Source organism: Vulpes vulpes, chromosome 4 (genome assembly GCF_048418805.1).
Source record: "Vulpes vulpes isolate BD-2025 chromosome 4, VulVul3, whole genome shotgun sequence".
Lineage (NCBI taxonomy): Eukaryota > Metazoa > Chordata > Mammalia > Carnivora > Canidae > Vulpes > Vulpes vulpes.
Genome location: NC_132783.1, coordinates 57,414,634 through 57,425,742, shown reverse-complemented (window position 1 = coordinate 57,425,742; position 11,109 = coordinate 57,414,634). Strand labels below are relative to the sequence as shown.

The 11,109-nt window shown below is 51.6% G+C and overlaps 1 protein-coding gene across 1 annotated transcript; it reads right to left on the bottom strand.

The window, feature by feature from the left end:
• Positions 1–4,058: 4,058 nt before the first annotated feature.
• NKX6-1 (NK6 homeobox 1) lies at positions 4,059–9,414 on the bottom strand. The gene is made up of 3 exons (XM_025998162.2): positions 8,632–9,414; positions 6,701–6,873; positions 4,059–4,441 (listed from the first exon to the last, which is right to left on the bottom strand). The coding sequence occupies exons 1-3, from the start codon at positions 9,302–9,304 to the stop codon at positions 4,187–4,189; spliced, it is 1,101 nt and encodes a 366-aa protein (XP_025853947.1). The 5' UTR covers positions 9,305–9,414; the 3' UTR covers positions 4,059–4,186.
• Positions 9,415–11,109: the final 1,695 nt, after the last annotated feature.

Genomic DNA, 11,109 nt, shown 5'->3' with positions numbered 1-11,109 from the left:
CTCTGGAGACTAGGAAAATAACTTTATAGAAGCTGAGAATTGTAAATGCTGTTGGAACATCTGAGAGACCCAGATAGGGCCCTTCCCTTCCATCTATATCTCTCACCCAACCTCACTGACTCTCTTTTCAGAAAAGGAATAGAAACACACATACTTTAAAACACAAATGGAAAAGCAGTTTTACCCTTCCTTTCACTACACATACAAAAAACCTTTTTTTTCTCATTTCTCATATTTCCATGTTGACATTTCATTGCCTGCAAGCATTTTTAAAAGGAGAGGTTGACTGCTGGGGAGTTAATGGGTGATGGTGGTCAAAGGTAGAAAACATCTGGCCATGTAATGGTGACGATAGTTAGCAATATCATATATTGGAAAGTTGTTAAGAAAACAGACCTTAAAAGTTTTCATCACAAAGGAAGAAAAGTGTAACTATGCAAGATAATGGATGTTAATTAGAGTTATTATGGTGATCATTTCACAATATACACATATATCATTATATTGTACCTTAAATGGATATGATATTATATGCCAATTATATCTCAATACAAGTGGGAACATTTTAAAAATAAAAGTAGTCCATCAGGTCACTTGCTGTCACTTTGTTTTTAAGTCATGACCCCTTTAGTTGTAATAACTGAGTGACAGCCTTAATCAAATGTTTATGGCTGGTTAATGCCATAAAAGTTTCAAGCCAAAATGGAAAATGATTCTTACTTTGCCTTGCTTGAGCAGTTTCCTTACCTTCCCCACCATGCTAACTCTTTAAAAAAAAAAAAAAAAGAAAATTCTTCTTGCACATACACAGAACCAAATCAAACTGACCAGTATAAAGGAACACCTAAGTAAAGTGTCCCTCACCCACTTATCCCTCATTCCCAGTTTTCTGGGGCCAGTTGCAACTGGTGGCCAGCTGGAATCCTGGGTGGAAGTAAATTAACTGGAAATGTCAAGTCACTGTTGCAGTCAACTGGAAAAAAGGAACGAAGCCAGTGCAGAATGGCCCATGAGCCCAGCTCTGGCTGCTGCCCACACAACTCAGAGCACTTTAGCAGAAGCATGAAGACCCTGTTTGCTCTCCGTATAATCACCCATAGGGCACAGGCCAGCCCACCAACTTCCACTTCACAGGTATTCTCAATGTAAAGGTGAAGAGCTCAGAAGGAATGCTTCCTGAAAGAATTGGAAGAGGTGTCTTTCCACATTTCTAACTTGGAATAAATACTGTAACCCTATTTGCTTCTTGAGAGAAAGCTTCAGTCTTGGTTCCAAGTTTCTATGGTTGATTCTACTATATTACTATTACTACTACTACCAACAATATTAATAATAGTTGTTATTATTCTAAGAATAGCATTTCTAATTATCTTGTGAATTTTTGTTTTCTTAGGAAGAAGGAATAAGTAAAAAGTTGCTTGGCTTTTCAAGGCAGAAAAGGTTAAAAAGTAGTAATGAAGTAGGTAAGACACTTTCATTTGTTGCATATCAGCAAATAATAAAGTGAAGTTTATAACAGACTTTCACAGTGCCCCCTCCCTAGATCCTTTCATTAAAAAAAGAAAGAAAGAAAGAAAAAAGAAAGAAAGAAAAAAGAAAGAAAGGAGAAAAGGAGGGAAGAAGAGAAAGAAGGAAGAAAAGAAGAAGGGAGGGAGGCAGGGAGGCAGGGAAGGAAGGAAGGAAGGAAGGAAGGAAGGAAGGAAGGAAGGAAAGAAGGAAATTCTTATTATTTATAACTAAGGCTCAAGTTATATTACCCCAGCACAACAAAAACTCTTTTGAAATAGCTACCTCTCTATAGGAGACACACCTCAATCTTGCTAAGAATGCAGAAATTCAGAAGTTTAAAACTTATTGGGAACTTCACAGAGAAACTAGAGAAAAGAAATAGGGCAGATTTGCATCCTTTCTTTCCATTACACCATGCCATCAGGAATATATTCTATAATAATTTCCTTCAGGCAATCTCATTCCCAGTTTTCACAGTTTTTTTCCCCCAAGGGAACAAAACAGACCCACACTTTCTTTACCTAAGGCTAGCCTGAAGAATCCACTGAATTCTATTGATTTTTCTCTCTTTGAACACAAGCTCATTAACCTGAAACACTAAGGGGATAACTATATTTCACCAAGCCTATAACTGAGTGTCTGAAAACAAAAAGATCCCAAGATAGTGATACAGCCCTCTCCCTAGGTAGGATTCCTTCCCACCCACACACCCCCTGCAAATTTAGCTGCAGAAGCTGTGACTTTGATTCCATAACCCTAAAGACTTTTGCATCCATTAGAAAAAGCTTTCTTTAAATTCATCCTTCTTTATTGTAATGGTTAGCAAAATCAAGGTTCTGTCTTTCCACCAACTTCTACATTCTTACAAGCTTCAGGGGGTGGGTAAACGTTAGCATCAAACAGTAGTGCTGCAGTGCCAGGAATCTCCTCTGCCTCCTCTCAGCTAATGGAGCCACGGCTCCACTAAGGAGCTATCTTGGATATATGGAAATGAGGCCTTCCTCAAACCCTCCAGGGACTTCTTTGAGAAGGAAAAAAAGCAATCAGGAAAAAATTAGACAACACAGACATCAGAAGCAGCCTGTTAGACAGGTCTGTTCAAGAAGCCCCATGAGTGGAGCTACATTTCTTTTATCTTCCTAATCCAAGAGAATGAGAGCTGTGACCCCCTCTTGAATGAATGAATGAATGAATGAATGAATGAATAAACGGCAGCTATTTTATCCAAGGAACCAATATTAATAATTTTGTGGTCTTGACTTTTGAGATCTCTGGCGAGATCAAATGATCTGTACCCTTCCATTCAAGGCAACAGACATCTTCAAACTGTTTTTTTTTTTTTAATTTGATTTATCCTTTGAAACAGAAAGTGCATTACATTTAACTGGTCTTGCAAAGGGGGTTCTCTTCTCTTTACAAACCGAATTCCTTATATAAATTAATAAAGGTTAAAGATGCTAATATATCACCATTATTAGCTTAAAAAAGAAAACAATATACATAGTCTATAGTATTCTTATGATACAAAACACTTCAAATTCAATTACAGCAACTAAATGGATTTTTATGTTTCTGACCCGGAGCAGTTGTAACAATTCCCACCATCTACTTTAACACGCAATCTTATCAGAAAGGAATTAAATTAAATACAAGCTATTGTAGCCCCTCCCTCCCCAATACTTCTCTTTAAATCACTAATAAATAGCAACAAACGACTGTGCAATTTCAGAGAGGAACGGAGAGGCAGGTCTGAGGCCTTCCCTGGTTCCACGTCTTCTACTTCAAGTCCTGGAGGCGGGAGCGGGGCGCGGAGCCGGGGGGTGGTCAGGGACGAGCAAGAAGGGACAAAGGGAAAAGTGAGATTGAACAAATCCAAACCCGAGAGAGGAGCGAGGGGGTGGGGTGGAGGGTGGTGGTGGAGAACATTCTTGCCTCGCTTCTCAAATTAAGATCGAAATACAAGGGAAACGTGTGGTTTGAGTCGCTCTTAAAAGGGGGCAGGGGGGGCAGGAAGAAGGAGGGCCATCTTTTTATACCAAATTCAAAAAAGCATTTTACATTTTAAATATTCACAATAAAGTAACTTCTAGTCAGTGTGACTCACGATTTATTTACAAAGAGCCTTCAACAGGTTGCTTTAGTCGGCACAGCAGTGTGTGGGGGTAGGAGCCTCCCTCTCCGCTCCCCTCCGTGGCGGCTCCGAGGTCCCTGCGGTGGGCGTGGAGCCTTCGGGAGCACCGGCCGCCGCGGGGGCACGGGCGGGAGGGGGCGGGAGGGGGCGGGAGGGGGCGGCCGCAGCTCCCGCGGGGGACGGGTCTAGGCGCCGAGCGGGCTGGGGGGCGGCCGGCTGCGGGGGCAGGTGCCTTAGGACGCAGCGCGGTGCGTGGTCTTTTCTGCCTTCTGATCAACCCCCGAGTCTCTCTCCCTCCCTCTCCCTCTCTCTCCCTCTCTCTCTCTCTCTCTCTCTCCCTCCCTCCCTCCCTCCCTCTCTCTCTCCCCCGCCCCCCTCAATTTCCAGGTTAAAAAAATAGACATGTACATCTCAGAAAATAGCAAAGGGCCCCGGCAGGCGGGGCCGGGGGGCCGGGGGCCCGGGCCCGGAGCGCGGCGGGGAAGGCGGGGCGCGCGGTCCCGGGGCGCAGGCCGGAGCTCGCGCAGGGGCCGGGGCGGCGGGCGCTCAGGACGAGCTCTCGGCCTCGGACGCGTGCAGCAGGAGGCCGCCGCCGCCGCCGGACTTGTGCTTCTTCAGCAGCTGCGTGATCTTCTCGTCGTCCGAGTTGGGGTCCAGGGGCTTGTTGTAGTCGTCGTCCTCCTCCTCGTTCTCCGAGGCCCCCTTGAGCCGCTCGGTCTCCGAATCCTGCTTCTTCTTGGCCGTGGCCATCTCGGCCGCGTGCTTCTTCCTCCACTTGGTCCGGCGGTTCTGGAACCAGACCTGAGGACCAAGAGACGGGAGGGGAGCGGAGACGGGGCCGGAATTGAGGGCGGGCGGATCCCGGCACAGCCGCCTCTCCCGCGCCCCGGGGCGCGCCCCCCGGCCGCCCCCGGCCGCCCCCGGCCGCCCCAGCCCGCCTGCCACCCTCCCTCGGAGACCTCCCCGGCCGGGCCGTCGATGTCAGTCCCCAACGCCCGGCTTCCTCCCAGGATCCGGCACCGACACACCGACTGCCGTTGCCATAGCGATGGTAACACAAGGGCACAGCCGGTGTCGGTGAGCTCGCTCTCAGAGGAGGAGAAACTCGGGAACCGAAGTTTCCCCCAAAATGAGTCCGCCTTCCTACTTCCTAGTTTGAAGTAGAAGAGTTCTCGCCTTCCTAAGTTTGCTTCACAACGCCTGTGATTTTATTTCTTGTTTACTTTCCTAGATAAATACTTTCAAACAACTTGAAGCGTTCTTGCTTTTTAGTGTGATTTGTGGGAGAAAGCACAGCATTTACGCCAATTACCTCTGTTCTCCTTTTCAATTTTGGATGTTGGTCCGTTTCACCTATCTCAAGTCTGAATCCACACAAACATGGTAGGTAAACACTCTCCTCCCCATTTACATTCGCAATGTACCACATCAAGTTAAAAAAAAAAAAAAAGGATTTGCTAAAACAGAAACCTCAAATCGCTAATAATAACATAAATGCTTGAAAATATTGAATAGGTAGGTTAGCTAAAATCATCACAGTAGTTTGTGTGTGAGTCTCTCTCTCTGTGGCTTAATGTTTTTCATAAAACCAAATCAAGCTGAAATTTTCATTAGGTTTTTTAAGTGAAATGTTGCCAATTAAATTATTTCCCACTGTTAGCATGACTACCCTTTCAAATATTATCTTAATATTGTCCTTCTCCAAGACATTTATTTTATATAACAAATATTTTAGCTATTCACGGTGTTTGACACCGTGTGTGATACACATAATTTAACCTAAAGCATCAGCAATAAGCAACCAATTTCCCAAAGATATTATCCTCTTTTTATGCTTCTCATCCATTTTCTCATCTGTTATGTATTTTATCTAGAGAATCAGAATTGTTAAGAAAGTGATTTTTATTTTCCTTATACAGCTATAATAATTCACTTCTAGCCACACAGACATATTTACGGTGACAAATGAACACTTCCAGATTACTGTGGTAGGCTCTGTACCAACCATTGCAAAAATAATTTTTTACTGTGATGGTATTCTAATGGTCACATACAAAATCACTTCTGAAATGCATTTTATGATGCTTGCCCCAGGGGAAATACACTCTAACCAGCAGACGTGGCTAACAGTTATTCCTACTTAATTTAAGGAGCAACAAAATTACTAATGAAAACAGACTTACACTCCTTCCTCCTCCCCCTCCAAAAAAAAAAAAAAAAACCACCCAAATATAATAAACTGAAGAAGAAACTCAAAAGAGAATACTGGAAATATAGGAAACCACTTTAATTTACCTAGCTGGTTCAATCTTTTTATTTTTCAGGGAAAGACTTCTCAAATTTGATTCCCTGAAAATATACTGTACAACTCAATTATAAGCTAAGTGACATTTTAATTATAAATTGTTGTCACAAACAGTAAATATCGTACTTCTGTTTATAAACTTAGACAGGATTCTTTCATAATACAGTAATAATCTTGTCAAATCATTTGGAAAATTGCCATTCCAAAGTGATGATCCTCAGCTAAACTAAAAGCAGATTCATCCCTGTAAGTGGTTGGATCTTGCCGATTTTTTTTAACCTGCAAGTTAACATAGTAGCTAGCACTATAAGGCTGATCTACATCAGGAAATTATATAACTAACGGGACCTGAACTGACAAACAAAAGCTTGAATAACCTTACAAATAGAATAAATAGAAGCTATCTAACTGGCCTGATCTCTACTCTGGGCTGATATTTCGGTAATGCTTTTATTCTCCAATAATGGTGAGCTCCCCCAGCACATGCTGCTATCTAGATTAACCTAATTTCAAAGGCGGGGGCTTGATTCCTTTTGTTCATCAACAGTTTGCCCGCCTCAAGACCCCAGGGCCTTTGTAACCCCCACTCCCACCCCTTTCGCTGATTTCATCTTCTCCCCAGGCTCCTCAGATCCGCACCCCCGAGCGGCTGTTTGTTAGAGGGGGATGCGCGCGCGCGCACGGGTGTGAGTGTGTGAGTGCGCGCGTGCTGGGGACTGCGAGACCGTCCCTCGAGGTCTGCAAGGTCTGCTCACCTTGACCTGACTCTCCGTCATCCCCAGCGAATAGGCCAAGCGAGCCCTCTCGGGACCCGCCAAGTATTTCGTTTGTTCGAAAGTCTTCTCCAGAGCGAAGATCTGCTGGCCCGAAAACGTGGGTCTCGTATGTTTTCTCTTCCCGTCTTTGTCCAATAAAATGGATCCTTGATCTGCGAGAACAGATAAACAAGGGAAGTGGGAAAACAATCCGTTACAAGCGGCGCTACTGAAAAGAAGCGAATTCAAAAAACGGTGTTTTTTGGACAGCTTGTACGGTCGCAGACAGCAGAGTCGTCTGGCGCTTCCAGTCCCGCCGCGCGCCTTGGCCTTTCTACGCCCACCTGTTTTAAAAGGCCCGGTGTGTTGGAGCAGCGGTAAATAACCTTGTGTTGAACCCAGACGTCAAACAGTGAGGCCGCGCATTGCTGAAGTTTTCCGGAGCGGAATCGCCAGGCCCCAGTAAATTGAGGAATGCGGGGAGAAGGCCCCTCTCGCCTCCCAGCCTAGTAGTGCGCGCTCGGCCTCGGAGACTTTGCACGAGGATGACTAATTTTCCCTTTCTTTTCTTTTTTCTTTTCTTTTCTTTTTCTCCTTGAACGCTTTCCTAACCTGTGCCTGCACAACAAAGGACGCCTTGTTTTTTGCACACAAGAGAGCTAAATCGCCCCCCAAGTCTAAAGCCGCTGCGGCCGAGGGGGAGGGGGGTGCCGCCTTTGTTGGCGGTCCCTATAGGGCCATCAGAACTAATACAATAGCGTCTCCCCGACACCCTCACCAGCCCGGGCCGCCCTCGGTCCCCGGGCTTCCCAAGGGAGCCTCCCCTTGGCTCCCGCAACCTCCCTTAGTTACACGGAAGAGGTGTAACTCTTTCTCTTTCCATCAAGTGGAAACTTGCGGGACTCGGTCAAGAGCAAAGAACAGAGCGAGAAAAAGACCCGGACAGGGTCTCGAGCTCCACCTGGAAGGCTAGGAGCCCCTGCGGAGGTGGCCAACCACCCAGAAGACTGGAATGATCGCCGGTTAACTCGGTTATAAGCAAGCTCGTGGTGGGATGTGCACATTCCCCAGCCCTTCTGCCGCGACCTCGTTTTTCCTCTGGTTCGTTTTCTTGTTAGGATGTTGAAGGCCACGATGCCTCTCAATATTCCCAGGCCCAAGACGTCCCAGCCCTTCGCCACCCACACACCCCCCTCCCCTCCCGGGGCCAAGGCAGGTGGGAAAGCGAGAGCCCCGCGGAGGGGAGTGGCCCGAGTGACTGAGCTCGCTCCAGCTCCTGCCGCGGGCCTGGAGTCTACGGGCTCACTTGGCCCGAAAGTACTGGGGTGGGGGTGGGGGTGGGGGAGCTCCTCGAAGGCGAAGAGGTTAGGTGGGGACTCCCTGGGCCGAGACGTACGTGCAAATATACGCGCTCGCTGGGGGCTGCGGGGGGCTTGCTGCTGTCGTTCCCCGCCCCCCACCCCGGTTCGCAGAGAGGCCAGGTAGGCTGGCGTAGGTGGAGCGGAGCCCTAGCGGACTACGGGCGGGAGCCGGGAAAGAAGAGGTGGAGGCGGGGGCGCAGTGGCCTCACCTGCCCTTCCCACATCTTTAACCCAGGCAGGGCCTGCGGTTGCCGTCAGGCTGTTCCAGAGCAGCCGGGGCCTCGGATGAGACCCACGCCCGGCACCGCGTTGTTTTCAACGCGAAATGTTTTCATGCACACCCGCTCCTCGAGGCGTGCCCAAGACGTGGAGAGACGGGGGCGCTTGGACGCAGGCTCAGGGAAGCCAGAGTCCCTCAACGAAAACGCTGGCAGAGCCTACATCGTGCGATCCTGGCGCTGCCAAACTACTGGGGAGCCAAGAGGGTGCATGGACCCCCGTGCACAACAGGGGCCATGACCCGAGAGTGAGCAGGACGCGCACAACTGGACTCGGGGCGACCATACTCACGAGGGGTGCAGGCCAGGCGGGCGTCCCTCCAGGGCGGGCTCTGCATAACTCCTGGCCAGAAGATGGGCGTCCGGCCGGGCAGTTCGGCCAGCGGTTTGGGGTACCGACCTACGGCGGCCACGGCCGCTGCGCTGGGGCTGAAGTAGAGCCCAGGCGGCGGCGGCGGCGGACTCAGGCTGCTGAAGCGGGGCAGGCCCGCGAGCAGCCCCGCTGGGGAGGAGGCGGCGGCTGCAGCGGCCGCGGCCGCCGCGGCGGCTGCGGAAGCGGAGGAAGCGGAGGTGGACGAGGAGGAGGAGGAGGAGGAGGAACCGGAGGGCGAGGCGGAGGGCAGGGCGGCCCCTGAGGCCACGGGCATGGAGGGCCGGCTCAGGATGTCGTTGATGCCATGGGGGGTGGCGGCTGAGAGCTGCTGTGGGGGGCTGCCCAGGGACGAGAGCCCCCCCGCGGTCGGGGGCTTCAGGCTGCCTGGGTTGTGGGCCCCCAAAGGCGGGGAGGGCGACGACGAGGAGGACGAGGAGGACGAGGAGGAGGGGGGGCCGGCGGGCAACGGGGGGTACGCCGCGGGGTACAGCGGGGTCTTCATTTCGGCCATGCTGTGCAGGGCGGCCAGGGGCGGGCTGCTGAGCAGGAATGCGCTCTGCCGGGTGCCCTCCATCGCCCCCACCGCTAACATCCCACGGCCAGGCCGGAGCCCGCAGCCACGCAGGGGGGGCTCGGGAGAGCGGGGAGTGCCGAGGGCGCGAGCGAGCCGCCGCTCCGCGCTCCCGGCGGTGACCTGCCGCCTGGGCCGAGAGCGCCGCGGCCGGGAGGTGCTCTCCAAGCTGCGCCGCAGCAATGTCCGAAGGCGCCGCGGGCGAGGCGGCGGCGGGCGGAGCAGCGGGCGTCCGGGCGGGTTTGGCGGTCCTTCCGCTCCTAGCCGTGGGTCCGCTCTCAGTTCCGTCTCTCTTCCTCACTCTTGCTCGCCTCTCAGGGTGCGCTACTTCTCATCTTCTCTCCCCCCTCCCCGACAGATAAGCAAAGCAAAACCCAGGCCGGCCCCAGAGTTTGCAACAAAGTTAAGAGTCACTGGGCCTCCACTTGGATGTTGGGGTGCGGGGACCGGCTCGCTCTCTTTGGGGAGGCTCAGAGGACTCCCGGTTCCGCTGCACGCGCTCCTCCGAGCTCAGCCGGCTGCTCTGTTCTTTCTCCGCGAGGCTGATTCGCACCGGGCGCTCCCCGCTCGCGAAGAGAGAGCGCATCCAGCCCGCGGGAGGGTCTCGCCTCTGGGCCGCCTTCCTCCGCCGGGCGGCCCGGGGCTGCTGCGCCAGGAAGGGCAGTGCCACCAATCCCCGCCGCGACCCGCCTTCCCCTCTGGGCCACGGGGCACCGGAGTTGCAATATTGAAAAAGAAGAAGAGGGAGGGGAAGAAGAAAAAAAAAAAAGAAAGAAAAAGAAAGAAACCCACAGAAAAACAAAGGCTAAGTGTGAAAAGTCTGAAGGCTCCGCTCGTCGGTCCACCTCCGCAGACGGCCTGGAGACCCCCGCCCCACCCCCCAGCACCCTCTCCTCTTCTCACTCTCCGCCCTTGCCTCTCCTCTCTCGCATTTTCTTCGCAGCTTTACAGTCTTGGTTCTTCTAAGCCCCGTCCTCTGGCCACGCTGACCCTCTCCGGCTCTTCCACTCCCTCCCTCTCTCCTCTCCGCGCTCCGCTCTCCCTCCGGGCCTGACAGTTCAGATGAAGCTCTCAAAGGTAATAAAACATTTGCATCACTCCCTACCCCTCTTTAGCTGGGGGACGAAAAGGAGGGGGAGGTGGGGGTCCAAAATGCGAACTTTGAGGGACGTCACTGGAGGCGGCCGGCGGGCGGAGCCGAGGAGCGGGTGCAGGCTGGGGGCGTAACCACCGTCTCCAATTGCGCGCAGCCCGGGGCCTCGCGTCTTCTCCGGGGCGCGCCCTCCCCGGAGCGCCGCGCCCGCTGATTGGCTGAGGAGGGCGAGCCGGAGGGCCGCGCCCGCTGGGCTCCCGCCCGCTCCCGCCTCCGTCCCCCCGTGGGTGAGGCCAGGGGGCGGGGCCTGGCGAGCGGTGCGGTTCCGCCTTGGGGCCAGTGGACGCCTCAATTAATTGTGTTAAATAAAATGGAAAAGTGGAGGGGGGAGCGGAGACGGAGAGGGTATTACTTTTTAAAGAGAAGAATAATGAAAACCCAGCCCTTTTATGGAAAGGCAGTTCATATTCTTCCCTCGCCTCCCCCCTCGCCTGCTCGCCTCGCCCTACCCACCCCCCTTGCCCCTGCGAGCTCGCGACGCCTCACCTCGAACAGTCTGGTCCCTTGTAAAATGGAGCTAATGGAGCGGGCAGCCGGCGCAGCCCTGGCCTAGCTCCTTCTTTTGAAGGGATTAATTAAAGGCCATCTGGGCTCTCCCAGAATTGTGTAAATTAATTTGTTGCTCCTTAAGCCTATAGATGTCCTTAATCCCTTAGTAGGACGAAGGATCGTC

Excerpts from the sequence above, each read along its gene's own strand:
- NKX6-1 (XM_025998162.2), bottom strand. The coding sequence starts at position 9,304 with ATGTTAGCGGTGGGGGCGATGGAGGGCACCCGGCAGAGCGCATTCCTG. Across the intron at positions 6,874-8,631 it reads CCGCCTGGCCTGCACCCCTC|ATCAAGGATCCATTTTATTG; the intron begins GTGAGTATGGTC and ends CTGTTCTCGCAG. Across the intron at positions 4,442-6,700 it reads TGACGGAGAGTCAGGTCAAG|GTCTGGTTCCAGAACCGCCG; the intron begins GTGAGCAGACCT and ends CTTGGTCCTCAG.